At 33.6% G+C, this 27,274-nt stretch overlaps 1 protein-coding gene across 2 annotated transcripts in view; it reads right to left on the reverse strand.

The window, feature by feature from the left end:
• The window catches only part of LOC147069917 (tudor domain-containing protein 1-like), a 79,378-nt gene that overhangs the window by 13,283 nt on the left and 38,821 nt on the right, over positions 1–27,274 (reverse strand). For both annotated transcript variants that reach the window (XM_085949594.1, XM_085949595.1), the window contains exons 10-16: positions 25,220–25,328; positions 23,218–23,368; positions 19,925–20,059; positions 16,146–16,249; positions 7,726–7,856; positions 3,107–3,277; positions 1,934–2,095 (exon numbers count right to left, since the gene is read on the reverse strand). In XM_085949594.1, coding sequence (XP_085805720.1) covers positions 1,934–2,095; positions 3,107–3,277; positions 7,726–7,856; positions 16,146–16,249; positions 19,925–20,059; positions 23,218–23,368; positions 25,220–25,328 — 963 coding nt within the window. The remainder of the gene's footprint in view (positions 1–1,933; positions 2,096–3,106; positions 3,278–7,725; positions 7,857–16,145; positions 16,250–19,924; positions 20,060–23,217; positions 23,369–25,219; positions 25,329–27,274) is intronic.

Raw genomic sequence — 27,274 nt, forward strand, 5'->3', positions numbered from 1 at the left:
GATAAAAAAAGCTATTGGTCGATTGTATTATTTGAACACATCAATAATTATTACACGTCTTGTTATTTTAAACAGAATGTGGCAGAAAACATATTTTAAAAAAATTGACTCTTTCGAAGTATTGCAGTTACAACAATGTTATTACATTTTTATTTATTGTTTATTCAATGCGAAAACACAAGATTTAAGAATGTTAGATTCTTAATTATTATAGACAATCATGATTTTTTAAAACATCAGAAATAGTTACCATATTAAATACAAAAGCCGACTTGCCAATAAGTAACACAATTTAGAAAGCACTTCAGTGAGTATTGTAAAAACCATTAGTTAAAATTCGTCGCAATTAGATTAGATACCTATAGCATAGTGGTCAGTGCACATGTGCACAATTCCCGGGGGACGCAGGTTCGAACCTGCTGGGTGTCATATTTTTTTCAAAAAGATTTTTTCTAGTGGTTATATATTTCAAAGAAATGTTTTCAAATTATGTATGATTGATTATACATTGTTACTAAGGTGTCTGATTAAGTCCAGGTTATAAAAATACAGTCGCACTCGGTTATTACGATCACGGATATAGCGAGATCTCGGATGTAACGAGGAAACATTCGTTGACATTTTAGTTTATGATTTTCTCCATATATTTATTCACTTTTATAACTAGCTACTTATCGGTTATACCGAGCTAAAGTGTCGATTGTTTAAAAACATTTCACCCTAAGCAATAAAATCCGACCGGACAGGATGCTGCCGGAATTGGATTACGTTTATGACACTAGTTAAGTGTCCAAGTACCTACCTAATGGGTGTTTTCGCTGACAATATTGAAAAAGTATCCACGCATATGGATGAAATAAGTAAAAAATCCAAGGTTTGTGAAGTCAGTAGGTACAATAAACAACTTCTTTTGCAGTTTATGAATGCCATGCTTGTTTTGGGGATTTTTACGATGGTTTTCAGATTTTTTATTTTCGACTTTTTGTGATGTGACCGCTCATTTAAAAATACCTATTCTCTGATATAACGAGCAAATTCAGTCAGTCCCATCTTCCTCGTAATAACCAAGATTAATATCTTAATAATGACAGCACATGAAACATTTCTTCTTTACGGCCAAACCTTGAAATGAATAAATTATGGAGAAAACCAACCTTCTAAGGTTTCATCTTATTTAATCTTGTAAACTTATAAATCCTTTATAATTCCTTAGTTAGAAGCCAGCTTGAGAGTGGGTCAATTGTTTGGGCCCCGCATCAGTTGGTGGAGCGATTTTGTATATTATTATATATTTGAATATCAGTGACCTAGTGTTTCTTTAAAATAACTTAAATTATGGATATCTTTATCTAATGGTTGCATTTTGACCGCTTAAAAATACTATATAACGTAAAAAAATAGAAAATTATATTTTAATTCTGAGCGTCTAGTTCGGGCACTAGCGAATGCGTTCGCTCGCCCGCAAACCACACGCACGGCACGGAGCTTTATTTAGCAATGCAACGGGTGGCGTCTAGATGTATCTATAGTCTAAGGTCTGCTAAGCTCATTCGGTGTACTTCCTTGCATCTAATTTATATTTTTTTTGTATTTTCTACTGTTTAATAACTTGATGAAATACTGATCTATTTCTTTTTTATCTAATACTGTTTTAATAATATTTCTTTGTTTCTAAATGTCATGTTGTGAATGTCTTAAGTTAATAATTTGTAATGTTCATTATATGTAAAAATAAATAAAATTTAAATTTGAAAACTTTCTTCATAAATTTTTCTGATATTTTTATATAAGGAGAATTAATTTATGTAGGTATATCTCTTATTCAAAAAGAGCATACACCAAATGGCGAATTCATTTGAGTCACAAACCTCAGTCATGAAATTCCGATGAAGAAGAAGAATATTGACAATTGTTGCACACCAACACTACATACCTGCAGATTGATTGCCCTCGTCGAAGTACATGATGTGACCGTAAAACTCACAGCAGGATGTGACGGCTGTGACATTGATCATAATCATAGAGTCGGGAGTCGGGTAGACCCTGAAGAGATGGGGTGAACTTCCTCCGTATACCTTTTTTAAAGTCCAGCCGTCTGTAATAAAAGAGATTAGTATAAATAATTATAGAAGTATCGCCTTCTACATCTCATCATTCAAGGGAAGATCTCCGGTAAACGAGGCCCTGGTAGAAGAAGAACGTCCTGGCTCAAAAACCTCAGGGACTGCTTTGAGTTTAGCACTCCATCCCTATTCAGAGCAGCGACAGACAGGGGCCAAATGGCCAAATTCATCGCCGACGTCTGATAACGGATATGGCACACAAAGAAGAAGATAAATAATATTCCTACTTCAAGCAGGCCGTTCAGAAAAATTGAAATATTACTTCGTCTTATTCTTCATCAGGACCTAATGACTTGGAAGATTTGGCTGTCGAACAGCCCATGAATGGGTTGACCCTATTCTCTCATCATTCTACGACACGCAAGACCTGTGGCCACTGGACTGACGATGCTACTAATGATGATTATGACCATTAAGCCATGCGCATTTGATAGCCACAGCGACAGCTCGCAATATCTCATAAGTGAACACTCTTCATTATACCTGCAAGTCAAATCTTTATCACCAGATTCAAGTACGGAGTGTTTGGGTATTGGGAATGTATCTGGAAAGTGGAGTATTCTGCAGTTGATGCGATGAGTAGCTGTAAAGCTGTAAACAATGAATGTAAAATGATAAATAATAGGCGGAGTAAATGTAGAAGTCAGTGACACCTGCTATATTTTCTTAACAACCCCCTCCACCATCGCCTTAAAAATCAATATAGAGAATATAGAATATTATGAATATTTTTTTTTAAATGGACCCTCCCAAACTATTATTCTGTGTGTGCGCTTGACTTGAGTAGTATAGTTATATTTTATGATGCGCTTCTGTTTTTCATATGCTGTGTCCATTAGTAAGTCAATCACTGCAACTCACATACTGAGATGTGGACACCACATAAGCATATTTGAACCAGAGCCGAACATCGAACGAAATAAGAGAAGTCATCAAATTTCAAATTGTTTTTATTGAATTACTACTCGAGTATGACAATGTACCTTTGTTGGGGAGTTGGTGAATTTTCTTGCAGCGCGACCCTTTGAAACAGGTCGTCTTGGGAGGGCCGGTGTAGTTCTTGCAAAGTTCCAAGTCGTGATGGGAGGAGAATCCTTGTAGATCTGCCACAAAATCATTGAACAGGTCGTTCGTCGGTGCCATTTTGGGAAATTCTTGAACAAAATATGTAAATAGGTTATATTTTGTTCACTTAAAATTATGATTGAACATAGCATAAAATTGGGAATCAGAACGTAAAAAGTAAGATGCTATGTCTTTCTCGTTAACGGAGACATACATCCATACGTATTATGACCAAACAAAAGACCAGCGATTCAATATAAATAATACTCAATTTTATTTTCTATAAAAATCAATATTTTTAAAAATAAAAAAATATATTAAAACAATTATTCAAAAACTAAAATTCATTATTTTTTATTAAAACGAATAATTCACAAGATATAAGAATGTAACATTCTTTTTATTGAACATACATGTTTTGAAAACAATAACAATAAATAAATTATTAGCAAGTTCAAGTTACGACCACCTACGGGAAACATAAATCAACTATAAATCCTAGTTTTGTTTACATGTAAATTATACGTAAAACATTTCACCGTGAGCTTTCTTATCGGAAAGAGAAGACGGTTAAAATTCATGATTTTAAGAATGAAAACTTAACCTAACCTATCAAATAATCCAGTATATCGGCCATTTTCAAAATTTGTTTGCTGCTGGCTTCCTGTAAAGTGTAAATCGACAAGAACCGTGTTTTATTTAGACATGAATTTTATGTCAGTACTATACGACCCAAATAGGTTGGACGGTCTTTAACATACGGCCATATATTTCCGATACAACATTTCACGGTGAAGTGTGATACGGCAAAATGCATATCGACTACCTCATGGAATAACACACTAACTCTAAATTACCAACTTTTCAGGAGAGCAAAAAAACCATTCAAAAAAATGTGTAGCAAAAGCCGTTTATATTATATTAACTTATATCTTTAAATAGAGTATCATTTAAGCATACAATCAACTTTTGCAAGACAATAATTTGGGAAATAATACCCTAAATGTGTTTTTCCACGTTAAGTTTGACAACTAAAATATTACATCTAGATTTGGTGTGATTTTTCCCGTTTATATATTTTTAGAGGGTGTATATATCTATACTTGGTGTGTTTTTCCACGTAATTATTTTTTTTTTCATAAAAAAAATACCACGTAACTAGAGATGGTGTTTTTTTTCATGCTAATTCTGAAAGATAATCTTAAATATCTCGACTTAGAGAGATTTTTGTTTTGACTTTTACGGGGAATGACATACTATGTGCTCTTAGTGTTTTCTCTCTCGATGATATTTGATTAAACCAAAAATATGTTTAGATATTCTGATGGAATATGAAGAGATTTTTTAATTAAACAATATTTTATCGCAATAAACTGTATTTTAACCATTAAGTCAGTTTGAGGAAATTGTTTTACAGAACATAATATTATAGTAAAATAATTGCAAAGTTACTTAATGGATATTCCACTCAACATAATAATGATTGGTAGTATAAATTAAGAAATGATAGGATAGTTTGTTACCTATATATTTTACGTAAATTACGTTGCAGCATTATAAACGTTATGTAAATTAAACTTTTTTAAAATTAAGTATAGGAAAACTATCATATAATATACAACTGTATTCTTCAAATTCGATTTAAAATATGTAAAAATAGTACTTATAAGACTTCTATACTTCTATGCAGCTACTTATTTCTATCGCACCTCACTTAGCTGTTTGTAGATGCCAAAGGTAACAATTAATAGCCATCCTATCATGAACAGTGAGATTATAGATGGCATATTATTTTCTCTTATAATGAAAGACTCATACTTCACTTTGTGACACAGTTAAAACTTTTGTAAATCAAAACATGCTGTAACAGTTGTAATGTGATTTTCTTTTGCACGATTTATATCACCCTGTTTCATCTCTCTCGAACGTTCTGTAAATAATAAATGTTGCTGATAATCACTTTATTTTTTATTAAATATTTAATTTACTCAATTATTGTTTCCGTTCCTGTTCAGACGAAGAAATACGAGAAAAATATGCCTTTATATTGGCATTCAGTAGCAATTGGAAATTGATATTATTTTGATCCAAATCATATGCTATATTGGGGAAACATTTTCACCATATTCAAATTCTCGTCTTAATATTCTTTTTGGCTATTTTTTCTAACATAGTGGGATTCTTTTCTTATGAAATATATTATTAACATGTTCAATTATACTCGTACTATTTTTTTTTTGCTTCCTTGAGTGCATGAGAACGGTTGTTGTACCTGCCTTGACTATACAAAAGCAATTCTGACTCTTCCTTTTTTTAAAAGCACTCACCACCCACATATTTGAAATTGAAAGTGTTTGTAAAAACATAGTTTTACATAATTTTATTATTTCGTTATTGCATGACAAACCATAAATAAGTGCTTTTAAACGTCTTAAAGAAGCTGGTAGTTTTTGGGTTTTCTTTTGCACTGACTTGTCATATCGTAAGATGTAATCCCATTGTTTCTCATGATTGCCAATAATACAAAATGAATCAAAACTAACTTGACGTTCGGATTCACTCATTTTTTGGGCACATATTTGAATTGGCAAGAATTTTTACATAGTGTTCCATGGTATTCAAATATTCTTATATTCATTCACATATTCTTCACCTGAATTGAATGCTTTTTTGGCTTTCTTCCTTTTGCACAAGTCTTAAATTACAGCTCTCTTCTTTTTCTCGATTCAAGTGTGTCAATTTATAGTGAAAATACTTTGTACAGATGCACTAAGTAGGTACAACGTCATGTCTGATGACGTGATGTCTACAAGTGCATTTATGTTTCAAGGTGGCAAAGTACTGACAGAAGTATACTGTTATTTATTATGCTCTAAAATAGAGCGATATATTTCATTCTGTGTAAGATCTGCCGGAGATTTCGTAATTTCTTCGATCAAATCATCAATCATTCCCAAATCTCCTCCAAATTTTTGCGTCATAATGGCACACTGAAAGAACAACTAAAACCCGACAATCCAGGATCACTAGGACTATTCAGAGTCTTCAGATGGGGATAAAATCAACCTGGACTATCCAATTTTTACCCAAACATGCAATAAACCTTTTAGACTTTTTTTACTACCATATTTATCATAAAAGTATAGTAAAAAGGTCAACACATGTGCAAAAATAGGCAAGTATTACCTTATTTACTTATCACAAGTCGTCATGGAATCAATACAAGAAGAATAATTATTGTAGGTTGTAAATTGGAAACTAATGGTGCAAATATGCATTTATACGATGCTTACTAATGATAGGAAGACGTTATAGTTTATATTACGAAACACAGAATATTATAAACATTGAAAATCCTGTAGGAGTCAATAGTACAGACAGAATATTTAAGGTTGAATCATTTATAATTATAACCTAAAAATGTGTTGTCTGAAATAGGAGATTTATTTTTTTATTGTTTCCATCCTTTATTTTATTAGTCTCTTGAGCTTATTGTAATATTTGCCGAGATCTAGTTGGCGACATATTAATTAAATGGAATAGTTCATAACTTAAATCCATTAGAATTTAAATTCAAATTCCAATAGTACCTACCATAGGCCGATAGTATTAATAATAATATTAAAATTAGTCATTTGTACACAATAACAAAAATAATACAATTTTACTGTCACAAAAGCAATTTGTGATAATGAAAGTAGGTGCGATTCATTACAAAGGATAATGATTTTTCAATACAGTGTTGTTATATGTTGATAAAGGCGAGATTTGAAGGTGAAAGTTGAATTAGTGTCATATTCCACGGTGAAATCATAGTTAAATGATACACTAAAATGATTTGTGTAGGGAGCATGTATATTTTTTCCGAGTAATAACACACCAACTACAAGTGGATTATTATTCCATGTAATTTAAGATTTTACAAAAAATTTTATATAATCATAACTCTACTTACGAGTATTATTTTAAACAGTATTTTGGGTGTTTTTCGAGAAAAAAATCCAAAAAAAAATTGGCTGGTGTGGTATTTTTTTCTATGCAAAAATAGCTCAAAAAACATAAAACACACTATTTCGAATTGGTGTGTTTTTACATGAGGCAGTCGATATGTACAAGTGATTGTGACCAAGCGGAAGAAAATTAGTCCAGTGTTTATAAAAAAAAAGGTTTTAAGAAATGCAGTAGCATTGATAACAATCTGTATAGTAGGATGACATTTTATGGGAACAAGAATATTTTTTTTTCTGACCATGTCCGATCCTAATAAGATCAGAGTGGAGGTTCGTATTAACAGATTTAGTTTTTACGAGAAATATATGTCACCACTTGCTCAACCTATTGGGTCCATACTCTGACTCATACACAAATTGAAAAACAATATGTGTACTTGCCAGACCCAGGATTCGAACCAGGAACCCATGACACTAGAAGAATATAACATGATAATACATAGAGTAATAATTCAAGCGATACTAATGAGACCGAGTATTTGGGTCAATACAGTATTTTGATAATTACTTTAACTTGAATTACTTACCTATTGGTGACTGCAAGTCGTAAGAATCATCATAATTTATTGGTACTACTGCCAAGCGTTCTTCAACAATTTTAACGTTATACTCTATACCGTCACTTGTTATAAGGTATACTCCAAGAGACTGGTCATCCCTAAAAGTTGATATGTTAGAGTGGTAACATTATTTCTTTATTTGATTATTCATTTAGTAGTAATTTCTAATTGGAAGTATCTAGTGGTAAATGACATTTTTGTGTTTCATACTTAAATATGTTAGGTATATTTCATCCGACTTTAAACTCATATTATTAGCTACTGTCAATTAGTTTGCATAATCTAAAAATTTAATCCTTTAAATGCCGGGAGTATTAGAATGATAGTACCCGGCGGGCCATGAATTTCTATGAAAAAATAAAACCTTAGAAACGTCACTATTTAGAAATATATTAAAAGTACAGTCGAACTTGGTTATTACGAGGAAGATGGGACTGACTGAATTTGCGCGTTATAAGCGTTACTCATTAAATCAGAGAATAGGTATTTCTAAATGAGCGGTCACATAACATAAAAAGTCGCAATTCAAACAAAAATACACAATTAGAATTTTTGGTACTGTTCGGTTATCAGGAATACAGCGGAAAACACATTTTGAAAATAGCCGATAAACTGGATTATTTGTTAGTTTGGGTTAGTTTAGGTTTGGTTAGGTTAACCTAACAGATAATCCAGTTTATCGGCTATTTTCAAAATGTGTTTTCCGCTGTATTCCTGATAACTGAACAGTACCGAATTTTTCACTGAAACAAGCATGGCATTCATAAACAATAAAAGAAGTTATCTATTGTAATGAACGCTGGTAGGTACCTACTTACTTCACAAACCTTGGATTTTTTTTTCAACTATATGCGTGGATACTTTTTCAATCTTGTCGGCGAAAACACCAATTAAGTACTTAGACACTTAACTAGACAGTGTCATAAACGTAATCTGAACCCGGCGGCATCCTGTCCGGTCAGATTTTATTGCATAGGGTCGAAATGTTTTTAAATGATCGACGCATTATCAGTTTTAAGAAAATTTTTGTATTTTTGCTCGGTATATCCGATAAGGAGCTCGTTATAAAAATGAATAAATGTTTGGAGAAAATCATAAACTAAAATGTCAACGAATGTTTCCTCGTTACATCTGAGATCTCGCTATATCCGTGATGGTAATAACCAAGCTCGACTGTACATCATAAAGACTTGTACACCGGTTAAGAATGTCACCATGATTACTAGAGATGAGAGTATATTGCGTACAATATATTTAAAACAACCGCCGGGGCTAGTGTAGTGAGTGTAAAGTACACTCATTTTCTATGGCCACCCTTGCATGCACGGATGTGTAGAGTGCGTAAACGCACTTATGGCATACATCCGGTTAAGCACAGTGACATCTGTTTGAATAATTGTGAAATAGTAAGCCACAAATTATCGGTATTACAGCGATTGTAGTAAGAGCTTGACCCACATTCAACGTGTCGTTAAAATCTGCGACCTGTCAAATACTGCCATAGTAATATCGTGAGGCATAGAAAAGATCAAGGCTAAACTTGAGAATCTAGGTGATCTGGAATCCTCCGTAGTGACTAAAACGTACCCCGTCAAATACACAATATAATATGGTTTCTTAAACACTAATTTTTGTGTACTAAATTTAAAATGATCACAATTAATCTCATGCTGGGATAATTAATATTCGTTAATGTTTCACTCAAGAGAGCAAGTGTAAATCACATTTTTGAAATTTTACTATTAGTCACAGAAAAAAATTTATGCGCATTGTGTCACCACGGATAATGACGAAAATAAGATGCACCTAATGATTCTATACCATTTCTATAATCAATAGTAATTAGAATCAGAACATTGTAATAATTTCTATAATATAATCTATCTTTTTTTGAAGTGAATGAAAAACGAACTTTCTATACATCTAATATATAAAAATTAATATTTGTGTGTTTGTTTGTTCGTATTTAATGCGCAGCCATAGCGTTCATCCGATTGCGATAAAACTTTGTAAACTTATTGCTTGCACTTGCGGGAAGAGTATAGGCTATACTAATATATAAAAATGAATGTCTGTCTGTCTGTATGTCTGTGTGTCTGTCCCGTATGCGTTCCTATACCATTCATCCGATTGCAATGAAATTTTGGTAAGTGGTTGTATGCATACCCGTAAAGGTTTCTGAATTAGAAAAATCATCATCTTCTTCTTCTTCTTCATTATATTTTCTTTTATTCGTATGGTTCCTATACCATTCATCCGATTGCAATGAAATTTTGGTAAGTGGTTGTATGCACACCCATAAAGGTTTCTGAATTAGAAAAATCATCATCTTGAACTTCTTCTTCTTCATTCTATCTTCTTTTATTCGTATGGTTCCTATACCATTCATCCGATTGCAATGAAATTTTGGCAAGTGGTTGTATGCACACCCATGAAGGTTTCTAAATTAGAAAAATCATCATCTTCTTCTTCTTCTTCATTCTATCTTCTTTTATTCGTATGGTCCCTATACCATTTATCCGATTGCGATGAAACCTTCATCAGTTGTTGTGGTAACACCCGCAATGGTTTTTGAATTAGTACAACCATCTTCTTCTTTTTCTTCTTCTTCTTCTTCTTCTATTCTATATTCTTCTATTCGTATGCGTTCCTATTCCATTCATCCGATTGCAATAAAATTTTCGTCAGTAATTGTGCCAACACCCGCAAAGGTTTCTGAATTAGTACAACTATCTTCTTCTTCTTCTTCTTCTTCTTCATTCTATCTTCTTTTATTCGTATGGTCCCTATACCATTCATCCGATTGCAATGAAACCTTCATCAGTTATTGTGGTAACACCCGCAATGGTTTTTTAATTAGTACAACCATCTTCTTCTTCTTCTTCTTCTATTCTATATTCTTCTATTCGTATGCGTTCCTATTCTATTCATCCGATTGCAATAAAATTTTCGTTAGTAATTGTGCCTACACCCGCGAAGGTTTCTGAATTAGTACAACCATCTTCTTCTTCTTCTTCTTCATTCTATCTTCTTTTATTCGTATGGTCCCTATACCATTTATCCGATTACGATGAAACCTTCGTCAGTTGTTGTGGTAATACCCGCAATGGTTTTTGAATTAGTACAACTATCTTCTTCTTCTTCTTCTTCTATTCTATATTCTTCTATTCGTATGCGTTTCTATTCCATTCATCCGATTGCAATAAAATTTTCGTCAGTTATTGTGCCAACACCCGCAAAGGTTTCTGAATTAGTACAACTATCTTCTTCTTCTTCTTCTTCTTCTTCATCCTATCTTCTTTTATTCGTATGGTCCCTATACCATTCATCCGATTGCAATGAAACCTTCATCAGTTATTGTGGTAACACCCGCAATGGTTTTTTTAATTAGTACAACCATCTTCTTCTTCTTCTTCTTCTATTCTATATTCTTCTATTCGTATGCGTTCCTATTCTATTCATCCGATTGCAATAAAATTTTCGTTAGTAATTGTGCCTACACCCGCGAAGGTTTCTGAATTAGTACAACCATCTTCTTCTTTTTCTTCTTCATTCTATCTTCTTTTATTCGTATGGTCCCTATACCATTCATCCGATTGCGATGAAACCTTCGTCAGTTGTTGTGGTAACACCCGCAATGGTTTTTGAATTAGTACAACTATATTCTTCTTCTTCTTCTTCTATTCTATATTCTTCTATTCGTATGCGTTCCTATTCCATTCATCCGATTGCAATAAAATTTTCGTCAGTAATTGTGCCAACACCCGCAAAGGTTTCTGAATTAGTACAACTATCTTCTTCTTCTTCTTCTTCTTCTTCATTCTATCTTCTGTTATTCGTATGGTCCCTATACCATTCATCCGATTGCAATGAAACCTTCATCAGTTATTGTGGTAACACCCGCAATGGTTTTTTAATTAGTACAACCATCTTCTTCTTCTTCTTCTTCTATTCTATATTCTTCTATTCGTATGCGTTCCTATTCTATTCATCCGATTGCAATAAAATTTTCGTTAGTAATTGTGCCTACACCCGCGAAGGTTTCTGAATTAGTACAACCATCTTCTTCTTCTTCTTCTTCATTCTATCTTCTTTTATTCGTATGGTCCCTATACCATTTATCCGATTGCGATGAAACCTTCGTCAGTTGTTGTGGTAATACCCGCAATGGTTTTTGAATTAGTACAACTATCTTCTTCTTCTTCTTCTTCTATTCTATATTCTTCTATTCGTATGCGTTTCTATTCCATTCATCCGATTGCAATAAAATTTTCGTTAGTAATTGTGCCTACACCCGCGAAGGTTTCTGAATTAGTACAACCATCTTCTTCTTCTTCTTCTTCATTCTATCTTCTTTTATTCGTATGGTCCCCATACCATTCATCCGATTGCGATGAAACCTTCGTCAGTTGTTGTGGTAACACCCGCAATGGTTTTTGAATTAGTACAACTATCTTCTTCTTCTTCTTCTTCTATTCGTATGCGTTCCTATTCCATTCATCCGATTGCAATAAAATTTTCGTCAGTAATTGTGCCAACACCCGCAAAGGTTTCTGAATTAGTACAACTATCTTCTTCTTCTTCTTCTTCTTCTTCATTCTATCTTCTTTTATTCGTATGGTCCCTATACCATTCATCCGATTGCAATGAAACCTTCATCAGTTATTGTGGTAACACCCGCAATGGTTTTTTAATTAGTACAACCATCTTCTTCTTCTTCTTCTTCTATTCTATATTCTTCTATTCGTATGCGTTCCTATTCTATTCATCCGATTGCAATAAAATTTTCGTTAGTAATTGTGCCTACACCCGCGAAGGTTTCTGAATTAGTACAACCATCTTCTTCTTCTTCTTCTTCATTCTATCTTCTTTTATTCGTATGGTCCCTATACCATTTATCCGATTGCGATGAAACCTTCGTCAGTTGTTGTGGTAATACCCGCAATGGTTTTTGAATTAGTACAACTATCTTCTTCTTCTTCTTCTTCTATTCTATATTCTTCTATTCGTATGCGTTTCTATTCCATTCATCCGATTGCAATAAAATTTTCGTCAGTTATTGTGCCAACACCCGCAAAGGTTTCTGAATTAGTACAACTATCTTCTTCTTCTTCTTCTTCTTCTTCATCCTATCTTCTTTTATTCGTATGGTCCCTATACCATTCATCCGATTGCAATGAAACCTTCATCAGTTATTGTGGTAACACCCGCAATGGTTTTTTTAATTAGTACAACCATCTTCTTCTTCTTCTTCTATTCTATATTCTTCTATTCGTATGCGTTCCTATTCTATTCATCCGATTGCAATAAAATTTTCGTTAGTAATTGTGCCTACACCCGCGAAGGTTTCTGAATTAGTACAACCATCTTCTTCTTCTTCTTCTTCATTCTATCTTCTTTTATTCGTATGGTCCCTATACCATTCATCCGATTGCGATGAAACCTTTGTCAGTTGTTGTGGTAACACCCGCAATGGTTTTTGAATTAGTACAACTATCTTCTTCTTCTTCTTCTTCTATTCTATATTCTTCTATTCGTATGCGTTCCTATTCCATTCATCCGATTGCAATAAAATTTTCGTCAGTTATTGTGCCAACACCCGCAAAGGTTTCTGAATTAGTACAACTATCTTCTTCTTCTTCTTCTTCTTCTTCATTCTATCTTCTTTTATTCGTATGGTCCCTATACCATTCATCCGATTGCAATGAAACCTTCATCAGTTATTGTGGTAACACCCGCAATGGTTTTTTAATTAGTACAACCATCTTCTTCTTCTTCTTCTTCTATTCTATATTCTTCTATTCGTATGCGTTCCTATTCTATTCATCCGATTGCAATAAAATTTTCGTTAGTAATTGTGCCTACACCCGCGAAGGTTTCTGAATTAGTACAACCATCTTCTTCTTCTTCTTCTTCATTCTATCTTCTTTTATTCGTATGGTCCCTATACCATTTATCCGATTGCGATGAAACCTTCGTCAGTTGTTGTGGTAATACCCGCAATGGTTTTTGAATTAGTACAACTATCTTCTTCTTCTTCTATTCTATATTCTTCTATTCGTATGCGTTTCTATTCCATTCATCCGATTGCAATAAAATTTTCGTCAGTTATTGTGCCAACACCCGCAAAGGTTTCTGAATTAGTACAACTATCTTCTTCTTCTTCTTCTTCTTCATCCTATCTTCTTTTATTCGTATGGTCCCTATACCATTCATCCGATTGCAATAAAACCTTCATCAGTTATTGTGGTAACACCCGCAATGGTTTTTTAATTAGTACAACCATCTTCTTCTTCTTCTTCTTCTATTCGTATGCGTTCCTATTCTATTCATCCGATTGCAATAAAATTTTCGTTAGTAATTGTGCCTACACCCGCGAAGGTTTCTGAATTAGTACAACCATCTTCTTCTTCTTCTTCTTCATTCTATCTTCTTTTATTCGTATGGTCCCTATACCATTCATCCGATTGCGATAAAACCTTCGTCAGTTGTTGTGGTAACACCCGCAATGGTTTTTGAATTAGTACAACTATCTTCTTCTTCTTCTTCTTCTATTCAATATTCTTCTATTCGTATGCGTTTCTATTCCATTCATCCGATTGCAACAAATTTTTCGTCAGTAATTGTGCCAACACCCACGAAGGTTTCTGAATTGGTACAACCATCTTCTTCTTCTATTCTATCTTCTATTCGTATGCGTTCCTATACCATTCATCCGATTGCAATGAAATTTTGATCAACTGTTGTGCTCACGCCGCAAAGGTCTCTGAATTGTTACAACTATTTTCTTTTTCTTCTATTCTATCTTCGTGTATGCGTTCTTATACCATTCATCCGATTGCGATGAAATTTTGACCAGTTGTTGTGAGCACGCCCGCGAAGAGTTCTGAATTAGTACAACCATCTTCTTCTTCTTCTATTCGTATGCGTTCCTATACCATTCATCCGATTGCAATGAAACTTTGGTGAGTTGTTGTGCCCTTGCCCGCAAAGGTTTCTGAATTACTACAATCATCTTTTTCTTCTTCTATTTGTATGCGTTCTTATGCCATTCATCCGATTGTGATGAAATTTTGACCAGTTGTTGTGCGCAAGCCCGCGAAAGTTTTTGAATTAGTACAACCATCTTCTTCTTCTTCTATTCGTATGCGTTCCTATACTTACCATTAATCCGATTGCAATGAAACTTTGGTGAGTTGTCATGCGCATGCCCACGAAGGTTTCTGAATTATAAAATCATCTTCTTATACTATTCGTATGCGTTCCTATACCATTCATCCGATTGCGATGAAACTTTTGTCAGTTGTGTGCGGTTTCTAAATTATTATTATATAACATACAAAGTTTGTTGTTTGTTTGTTCCATCCAATTTTGATTTTTTTTTTACTACATATTTATAACATTAATAACGTTTTCATATTTTGGATTCGATATTAATTTAGTGTTCTTATGTTTGACCTTTACTCCTATTATAATTATTTTCATATTGCCATATTGTATTACACAGATATTTTAATATTAAAGAAATAATTACCTCTTATTATTTTTCAAATATCTAAGATAAATATAACCACGAAGCGACCCCGTGCGAAGCCGGGTACTTCAGCTAGTATATCTATATATAATATGTATAAAATAATATTTTTGAAGTTATACTTCTTTAGGCGCGTTTGGAAAATCAGATCAGAGTGTATTTTTGGCATGTGACATGTAACACATAATTTATTTTTTCACATGAAAAAAATCGCACTCTATTGGATTCGAACCACGATTGTTCGGTTATCAGCCGAACGCACTGCCTTTACGCCACAGTATGATAATGCAATCGTGACGATTATACAGTATAATATTATAGTTTATTCCATTGCCTAGGCAGCGAATTTATTATTATATGTACGAAGAATTGTTCCGTTGCCTAGGACACGAATTTATTATTGTCGGCCATTTGCAATTCCTTACGTAAACAAACTATTAAACGTCTTAGTGGCAGTTGTTACTTTAAAAATAAAAACAACGATAAATAATTATATAATTTAGTAATATAAGTTAAAGTGTATAGAAATAAACCAACGGCGTTCCAATAAGCGGTCCTTTTTCTTGAGTGTGTAATTTAACAAGATAATTAAGAGCTAGTCGAAGAATCACAAGTTTTGTTTTTGTTTTGTTACGCCAAAGAAGTATAACTTCTAACACGCGTACATAAGTACACACACCGTTTTTTTTTATATTATAAAGCATCTGAATATGAAACAAATATACTGTAGATATCTACAAATATTCATAAAACTTTGTTTCACATACAATATAATAAATTAAGAATAAAATATAATTATTGCCGAATTGATTGCACCAATATCAAAATTATTAATGTATATGACTGTCCTTACATTGAGGCGATAATTATGTTGCCAACAGTATTTTCGACTCGACGCATGAACTTCTTGCTTTCTAGGGGCCACTCCTCTGTTACAGTCAATAACGGCGGTCGTACCTGTTTTTTTAAATACAATATGTACAGTGTTAATATAATATATTCCATATTTTGGCAAAAGGACGTGATTTTTGTATAGCGATATAGCCATAAAAAATCTAATATAAGACATTCAAATATAATTTAGTATAAAAAGGACACGTTAATTTATTAAATCGACCTTTTCGCAAAAATCACTAATCATCGGAGATTTTATTTCAAGAAACATTATTATTATTTTTGATATTGTCTGCCCCTGAACATTATTATTATTTTATAAACACCTGCAAGATATACGCCGATCAGAAAACAGGGCTGTCAAAATAATATAATATAATATTTTTAAAATGTTAATTTCATCATAGTGTTTAATCACACCTGTGCAATTACGTACTGATAACTTGGGTGGATTTTGTAGCAAACATACTATTGATATATATACGGGTATATTATTATTATAACCCAATTCAAATTGAACATAGGTTGATACTCAAATACTATTATAGTATGTTTATGATTTCAAGAAAATAAGACGATGGTATAATTAATCCATATCAATTATTTGAAAACATTACATTCGCACTTTGCAAGATAACATCAAAATGTGTATGACATTCATGAGTGAGCACGGCTGAAAGCTTGGAAATGTGTTTTTTTCTATTTCAAAATCTTTTAATTGTGTATTATTTTATTACAGATTCAAGGCCAACTTCATATAACTAATAAAAAATACTGTTTGTTTCTATGAATAAAAAAAGACAGGAAGGAAGATGTGTACAAATCATGGCAATCAGAAAGGCCGGCAAATATGGCCGACAATGCGTGATACACAAACATAAAATACACAAAATTACAAACACATTCGAAGTTTGCCGCACACGTACAGACCACGTGATATTTGTTTACGCAAAATCGTCGCTTTTCAAAATGGCGAATTTGATTGCCAGATTTTACTGCGATGAATCAGTATGTTCCTTCTTGTCTTTTTTTATTCGTAGGTTTGTTTACTATGTACACCGAGAAATTTCCATTTATAAAATCGGAAACGATTTTTACAGAAGAGTTTTGGAATATAATGCAACCAAAACTGGGAAAAATTCTATCATGTGTGTTGACTTCCTGAATTAGTTAACTCCAGGTCCATGCCACTACGTGAACCACAGTGGACATTAAGCCATTTCCACACTGACAACCTCATTAAATTTTATGATACTTACCATAATTGCTTAAGAAATTTTACGATAATTATCATAATTATCGTAAAATCTAACGAGGTAGCCAGCAGCATGTTGCTAGTGTGGACCCGGCATTAGATGCACAAAACTTAAATAATATATAATATAAATAAAAATTTTAAATTATGACAGACAGCCCTGATGAAATAAATATGAAATATGAGTCGATTGAGTCGTCGAGCAAGTTTGATGACACAAACAACTTGGACGCGACCTTTTTATATTAACTAGTAGACCAGATATTATGGACCACACGTTAAAAAATCATATTTTCAATTCTCAAGGCCAATTCTGTAGAACGTCCCCTTAACCCTGATAATTTTCACTAATTTATATCATTGTTATGTAAACTCAAATTACGTAACTGTAAGTGAGTCAACCTTATCGCTAACCTTTGACTCTGGCTGGATACAATAATTCATTGTTTTTGTCAGGTTCATTCTTGTTTAATGAATTTTGGTTTGTTTTATCATCGCTAATTCCTGCCTGTCCAGACATGTAAAAATCACGCACCCATTGTATAACATACCTTTCAATCAACTCACTCATTGGCTAGACTTCAAACAAGTAACACTTCATGTATTGTAATATTCAATACAAATATAAAAAATATTTTGTGATTATTATTATATTAAAAAGAAAGTGGATAATAAATGGACAATATTTTAATTAATATCTGCAACCTATAACACCATTAAATAACATAAAAATGTTAACTTTTATCAATAGATATATCAGTATGTAATTTATGCACCATGCATTCATATTGTTCTTCTTTTTGGTGCTGTCTTCTATCGAAGGTTGGCGACTAAAGGTTCAAATACATTATCATCAAGTTATGTGCTGTCACAGTAAGCTGCCACTACGGGAAAAAAGGGTGCAATGTCGTTTTTCTTGGTATTTAAAATGTTATCAGACTGATACTCCAATCCTATATCACATTTTGAACTTATAAACAAAGTAAGCAAAATCTGCCGAAATCACCAGAACAAAACTGAGGTTACTCACGCGTACCGCGCTGCATCTACACCTGCATGACTCAATGAAGGTTTTTTATCATTTTCTACATGTCTACACATTTTTGACTCATGTCAAAATCGCGTGTTCTTTAATTTTAGTGGTTTTTTATTAAATTATTATCTATTATCTATGGTCTGCAGTTTGGGTTCTGTTCAAAATATTATCTATGGATGCAATATCGCAATTAATTTTAACGTACGCACACGTAGAAACTATTAATTTTAATTGAAATTAGCATGAATAATGACTGATGTACTGATGCATTAGAGTTGGCACTCTCCATCATTGAATTTATAGAGATAGTGATCATTCAAAATATTCTGTGGAATGACGAAACCATACACTAAATTTGTCACCGTATCAGCCATATGGCAGTACGTAACGTGATTATAATGTAATTGCTGCTTAACTAACCAACTTGCAGCACGCCTAAATGTCCTGGGCCAGTCGTATTAGATCCCGAACGCCTTGGACATTGAGCCACTTACGGAGGCTGCGCATCCGAGACAATCTCCTACCTACACTTCTGCTGCCCTCTACCTTCTCATGCATTATGAGTTGGAGTAGATCATACTTTGCATTGCAGAAAATATAGTAGCTATAAGTTCACTCGTCTTAAAACCTCCTTCTAAATGTCACCAGCGCATTTTACCATCAATTTACTATGCTCATTGAATAATCTAAGAGTTATTATATTACACATAAACACAATAATCTCATTTCATTAGGCATTCCACTACGAGGGGAGTCCTGTAGCGGTACTGATTCAACCAGTCCGTTGAAGGCCTCGGGGGATGGGACAGAGCACACGCACATTACAGTCATGCACAGAAATCTAAATTAACATATTTATATAATCAACTCAAATAAATCTAATATCAAAAGTGCCCTCACGTGTTTCACTAATCAGCCATCAACACAAATTCCAAATATTGCTAACATAATACCAATAAGATGTTTAAATCAATTTGTGCACTATTTTTATGAGTACAACTTCAAACTTGAATATGGTAGTTTACCGTTTTGCCAGAATAGATTATGCATTTACCCTTTTGCCACAATATGTTAATCTCATTCTCTCAAATTTACATCTTCCTTTCCTTAGATCTCGTGTTTAGCACATTTAGTGTTTTTCCAGGATTCATATTTTAGTAAAATGTATAAAAAAAAAACTGAAAAGTCTGTTCTTCTGTTGTCTGTGCGAGAGATGCGCCAAAAGTCTTGCCAACCACACCTTGGCTACTGTGATGGCGGCATAGTAAGAGCCTACATGTGGCATTCTTACACAACAATCAGCAGTCTCACCAATAAAGGCTTTGATTGCCTTTTTTCTAAAACACGTTCGATATTATATAAACCTCGAAAGTACTTATAATTATTTCATTAAATTACAATTTGTGATATGGTGGAAAAAAATAGAGATATAAAAACCAACATTTACCTGAAATAGGTGGCAAGCATATGCTTGAGGTTCCAAGATGTAGAACTGCTTATTTAAGAATTTTATCTTGCTGAAATGGTACCGGACGTTGCATCCCACATCGATAAGAAACATTTCAATGTAGTCTGGTTCATCCTGTAAATAGAACAATTCAATCATACTCATGATTATTTACAAAATTTTCGAATTACGAATTTTATCATACAATTGCTCAAAATCAATTAACACGTTGATCGCCATGGGGGTCACCGGTGACCGGCATTGGATTACGTTCAGGGGGCCATGGGGGTCACCGGTGACCGGCAAAGAAGACCTGCCTTAGAGTTGTTCTACAGCGCCGGCGGGCACGCGCGCAGTGCATTTTTCGATACGCGGTGACCGGCATGGCCCTTCTGTATATTACTGCCACTTGGCCTGATAATATGTCTTCCCAGTCACAAAATATAGGCTCACTAATGTAAAGAATGTACATAATGAAAAAAAAAGTTTTCCTTTTAAATTGTAAATGTGTTTTTGTTGATATAAAAATAAAAATTAAATAGATTATAAAAATGTAAGTTATAAAAAATATGTAAATAATAAAAAAATAGAATAAAAAAAATGATTATAAGGTATGTATACGTATATTTCCAGTTTATGTGTATCCAGGTATTATACTACCCAATTTGAAAACTTTTATTCCGTATTTGTGCCTTTTCTGTTTATTGTACTATCTAAATCTAAATATAATTCGACCGCGAAATGGCACCATGCTCTCGTCAACACATATGGACAGGTGACCGGCGAAGTGGCCGGCCCGGCGCAATAGAATAAATTAACTTGTTGGCGCCGCGACGGACACATGTGGCCGGCACATCATAAAAACCAATATTTACGTAAAAAAATCATCAAAATGAAAAAAAACATTATATTCTTTCATTACCTATAAAATAATACCTTAGAGACAAATAATCATTTTTTAACTATTTTATGTAAAACTAGTTGGCGATCAATGTGTTAACAAAAATAAAATGTTTATACTGTTGTCTATAAGATTAATCCAGAAATAAAAAAACACATTAATAGCAATACAGTAAAACCTCGTTAGTAAGAACACTGATAATTCGAAATTTGCGCTAATTCGAAATTTTCATGAAAAAAAAGTCCCTTGAACATTATTTTCATATAAAACCATTTCTTTAATTTGAAATGATTTCCATTCTGTCCTGAGTCCTGGCATATAAAAATATTCAATAAATCGTAATAAAGTACACTATATCATGAACCAATCATTGAAAATTGTGACAGACTTTTCTTAAAACATCAAAAACATAGTTTTACTAGAGGACCAATGCCAAACTAACAAAAATTGTGTTGACAAATTGGAAATATAAAAAATATTTGGTATTTTTATATAATTCTAGCACAATTTATAGATCATTGACACATGGTATTTGCACAGATTTTAATTTGAAAGAATTGTATCAGAAATTTGGTAGGCACATCTATGATCGGAAACAAAATTAATGAAAATCAAAAAAAAATTTATATTTTTCCCCCATACATTTCATATTTCGAATTTTTTTTTCGATTTTCGGTCCCATGGAATTTGTATTAATGAGGTTTTTATTACTCCCCACTGCTTACGATATTTACATCAAAAAATATATCTATTCATATCATTTAATAACTAAACTATCCTTTTTCTACAACACATTGTGTCTTATTACACCCCCCAACTACACAATATGTATTAACAATACTTATAACCCACAGACTCAAATATAATTTTCGAAGCTCATGATTGGCATTTGCGTAGATAAACCACTCAATAAAATTTTGATGTACCCGAAACGAGTAAACCACATATGTAATTATGTAATTATACTTATTTGACACCTGTTACTTAAGTTTACCACTCTTCATGTGTAATGTGCACGAAAATCGGCTACATAATATATAGTAACATAAGTATGACTAAACATAAGGCCCTTCTAATAAATAAATAGTAATCACAGATTTCATGGTTGATACTACTGGATCATCAATAAGTCTCAATTAAAAATTGTCAAAATAATCAATCAGTGGCTAAGCTTCTGCAGAAGCAAGATTGACATTGAAATCGCCACTCAAAAGTATTGGTATTTTATCTAAATCAGGTGTCATCAAAAATCAATACAATCATTGAATAACACAAAAATCACAAATTATAACTGAACACAGTAATAATATAATGAAAAATATGCCAACATAACACGAAACATAGCAAAAAAAACTGGCAGCATAACGAAAATATGTAACATGTTAGCCACATTCACAGGTCCACAATGAATGGGCTGAGCAATCGTACCTCGCTCTACTAACAGTGGTGAGAGTACCATACCATTCTTACTCTACATGTCTTGCCTAAATGTACTTTTAAACAATCAGTTTTGCTGTCCGATCAGTCTCCGTTTCAGTCAAGCTATCAGTTAAACTGACATGTAAATGCAAAACTAAAGCAGGCGACTGAAACCGAAACGGAGACGAGACGGGATGGTTTTCCCATCAGTTATCGTGTTCATTTTTAGAGTTGCCAGTTAAATTGACGTGTAAATTACCGTATTTTTCATACTACTTTTCTAATTACTATTGAAATATTATAATTTCTTCAAATATAGGTACTGCATTATACCAATAAATATGTTATTTGTTACCAACCAAAATAATATTCATTTTTAGTGGATAAAAATATGTAAATATACATCACCGTTTCCCAACTGAATTGTCAACTGAGACTGAACGGATAACTTAACTGATCGTCTAAAAAGACCGCTGTTTCAAAACTGAACGGACCAAAACGGAAACATCAGGCTGATTTTCCAGTCACGCTGACCGCGCAGTGGCGCTGACGACGATGTGTAACTGCTCAGCCCAGGCTCGTTATAGTCTCGTACGGATCGCCACAAATTACAGTCGGCGAAATGCTTATCAAAATTATTGCCGTGTATTATTTATGAAAAAAAATGACAATGGCTCATTTTGACTACTCATCGTAACGTACACTCAGCGTGACACTGCAACGCTAATTGGCAGTGAAGCAGTGAAGGCGCGTCAGCACCACGTAGTCAGCGGGGCTGACGCGCGTTGCGTACGGTCGGCGTAGATGCTACTTAGCGCTAAGCAATCAGCTTTATTAGGAAACACAGGAAATACATATTCGCCGATCAGTGCCGACGGTCATTGTGACTGGAAAATAAGCCTTAAATACACTTGCACCAATTTTCACTTAAAATAATATACAATATTGTTAATCTGTTAAGCCCTGCACTCACATTTAGTGGATCAGAAATGATCCCCCGCAACCATTCATCCCGGAAATAACATGCGTAGTAACTGCCTTCACAATCGAGTATTTCTCTCTTTGATAAATAGTTTGTGTTGTCCGTGTTGCAAACGGTCGTCATATTTTCTATCATTGAGAACCTAAAATATTAGAGAAATTTAATTATTTCATGAATTTGGGATACAGGATAATCGGTTCCATGACAAAGCAGAATATGACAAAACAGAACGATGACAAAACAGAACATGACAAAACAGAACAGTGACAAAACAGAACATTCAAGGGAAAAATAAAACATTCATTTTTGTATAATCTATCTATTACTTAAACACTTATAAAACTTATGTTTCTAAACAAAATATATACAGTTGAACTCGGTTATTACAATTTCGGACATAACGAGTTCTCGAATGTAAGGAGGAAACATTCGTTGACATTTGGTTTATGATTTTCTCCATAAATTTATTCACTGTTATAACGAGCAACTTATCGGATATACCGAGCTAAAATACTGTTAATGTGTCTATCGTTTAAAAACATTTCGACCCTAAGCAATAAGATGCCACCGGGGATGCCGGATTACGTTTATGACACTAGTTAAGCATCTAACTGTTGTTTTCGCCGACAATAATGAAAAAGTATCCACGCACACGGTTCAAAAATCCAAGGTTTGTGAAGCCCGTAAGTACCTACCAGCGTTCATTTAATTAACGAATAGATTCCACAAAAAAATAAATGTTTTATTTTTCCCCTGGCTGTTCTATTTTGTCATGTTCTGTTTTGTCATTGTTCTGTTTTGTCATGTTCTGTTTTGTCACTGTTCTGTTTTAGTCCAGTTACCAGGATAATCACCATCACTTTATTTTGTTTGCATTTCATTGCCGTTGTTGTATTCCATAAAAAAATTGGTGACCAGCACATTATAACACGTCTTCCTGTCCCAAGCAATTTACAGAAAATTCTTACTTACATGTTGCTTATTTTTAGCATTACTGCCACAGAACAGGTTAATAAGATAAAAATGCGAAAGCCAGCTGCCGACCAAAACATAATGAGGGGTAAGCCATTAAACGCAAGAAATAAAAAGCCCCGTGGACATCCTCAAATATCACCAATATTGAATGCATGTTGCGTCTTTAAGTGACAAACTTAATGCATATTATGAAAGTCATGTAAATATAAAAATAGCAAATTCTTTAACGTGTGTTTAAGTTTACCCCACACCCAAGAATCATACCTTCTTAGAACAACACCCAGAATATAACGCACTACCCATTATTTTGACGTTCCATGGTTGCTGCATTATTCAGGAGTGGAGAAAATGAACGAATCACTGGTGTACCTCATTTAATTGGCTGTTAACTCGAACTATTCCAAATTTTAAATAACAATCCAATCCGTGTTATTAAGGCAAAGCAGAGGGCTACCGTAGCTCTACTAGAGACATCTAGCTACAAGATATGAAGCACACATCTTACTGACAATTTACATTTCAGTTTTTTTATTCTGGAGATATATTCCACCTATGTAACTCTATAAATCCATAACACCCAATAACACTGTTTCGTTATATTTCCGACATCCGAGATAACCTCAATTTGTTACGGATGTAGTTTGTACATAAAACGATGGTTATCTAAAAAGCGAATCTTTGAGTAGGTACCTGTGTTTCACCCTTCGTTCAACTTGTGCGTGCTCTGTTTGACGTTGTCATAATGAATAACAGCTCAACAGGTTATCTGATTAAGTGCCCGGCGAGACTCGTATTAAAAATGTTATTTTTAACGTTTCATACTTAACACATAGAATACATAATAGAATTTGTATAACAATTTTGTGTGATTTCAGAGTTATGTTATGTTGGAATAGACCTGGAAGATTGGATCGATTGGCATATTGCGTGGATCAGTAGTAGGCACATTGTTACATCTATATCAAAATCAAACTAAGTACAATCAAAACTAAATTAATACAAATTTATTATGTCTTACAATTCATGATGATTCTTTGTTAATATAATGTAAAACTTTGACGGGCTGTCCACATACATGATGAAGCAATTATAGTCTTGTCCTTTCTCAAAGGTGAAGTTCGGTACAACTAAAAAAATATAAAGAAATCATTTCAATCAAAATGTGTAAATACCTGAGATCAAAGTTCCCTCTAATTTTTCTATTGTGTGTGCGGATCATCAATGCATCTGAGCAGTGGCGTAACTAGGGTTGGTGTCACCCGGTGCGGTAAATTTACACCCCCCACCCCACATACACACACATACAATTTTTCATTAAGACTTATATTTTTAGGCCATTGGACCGGTTTTTTCCTGTCTTCTCGGAAACGTGTATATGCCAAGCACGGTTAAAATGAATTGATAGACGATTAACTTTACTATTTATTTATTTAAAATCCGATAAATAGTATCCTAATACAACTATTAGTGTAATTTAAATTTTACGAATCGTGGTAATTTTAAAAATAAATGAATGAAAAAATAAATGTCAGGCCTGTTTTCGAAATTGGCCAAAATGACTCTCATGCCACAATGGCTGTAGAACTTAATAATAGTTTTGGAGGTATAGATTGTATTAAAGAAATGTGTAGAATAACACATTTAATTGATTAATCCACGCACTTTTTCTAATTTCAGAAAAATAAAGATTTTAAAGCCATTTTAGTTTAAATTAGACATGCGGACTGTTTATTGATGCTGACAAATCATACTTAAGTGCCTCGCCAGATGGCCTTTATGACGATAGAAGCTTTATTATTGAAATAAAATGTCCATCATCAGCCTCCAATATAGAAGTTGACGATGCCATTAAACAGAGAAAAATAACATTTTGGAGACATAAAGATAATAAAATAATTAGGATAAACACAAACCATGTCTGGTATTACCAAATTCAAGGACAGTTGCACATTGCAAATAAAGATAAATGTCTTTTTGCGATTTTGACTGGAGAAAACCAAAAAATTAAAGTAGAGTACATTTTCAAAGATGACGGCCTTTGGATAGATAAAATTGAATCACAACTGACAAGATTTTATATGAATTGTGTATTGCCTGAACTCGTTGATCCTAGACTAACATGGTCGATGGATATAAGAAACCCTCAATAGATGCTATTAATCAGTGGCGATCGGTGAGTTATTTTACTGGGAGTTCACTTTTTTTTAAAGTACCTATGTTATTGTTCATTTGTATGAGAAATCCATTCTTCTGTTTTTCATCGACACAAATTCATTCTTTTTTGGATACTGAGCATATATAATGCCTTCAATCTTGGTTGCGTGATGGTGTTTCTGCTAAAATACTTGATCCGTTTAGGTGTGGAAAAACATCTTTCACTTTCCACTGATGGCATCGGAATAATGCAAATAATTAAGTTTAATAGTAAAACCGTTTTCGTAAATGATTCAATAAGATTTTTTTCTATTATAATGTTAAATAATGCTGAGGCAATATCAGCATTATAAAAAATATCCAAGCTGTAATATGTAATTATTAATTAACAATAATTATTAATAATATGAATCCGCTTTCGGGAGGTTTTACTGGGCGTCTTACGAGGCCTGAGCGACTCGCGCAACTCAGACGTATAAACCGTGTGTGAAAATGTTCGTAGACAAAGTCTTTTTTGGTTATACGTTTATACGGTTCGAGTATGGAACGCGCCTTGGCGACATTGAGTGGCACTCGAAGAAGTATTGCTATCTCACGCTATCACCTACAGACGAATATTATTGCTGTCGCACTCATTCTCATTACAAGGCATGATTGCTTGTGCGATCGAGGACCTCACTCCCGAATAGCATTGCATTTGACAAAGCGAAACCACACGGACGATGCCAGCGCGACGCGTGAATTATGGGTCTAGGACGATTTGGCACCGCGAACTGGCCTCCGCCGATTGGCCTCCGGTAATTGGCCGCCGGTACAATCGGACGCCGGCCCAATTGGACGCCGACCCAACTGGCCTCCGGGAGATTGGACGCCGCACAGTTGAATTAAATGTGCAAAGGAATAGACGTACGTTACGATT

Source organism: Rhyacophila brunnea, unplaced genomic scaffold (genome assembly GCF_057557595.1).
Source record: "Rhyacophila brunnea isolate RB1 unplaced genomic scaffold, BYU_Rbru_1.0 scaffold_22, whole genome shotgun sequence".
In the NCBI taxonomy this organism is placed as follows: domain Eukaryota; kingdom Metazoa; phylum Arthropoda; class Insecta; order Trichoptera; family Rhyacophilidae; genus Rhyacophila; species Rhyacophila brunnea.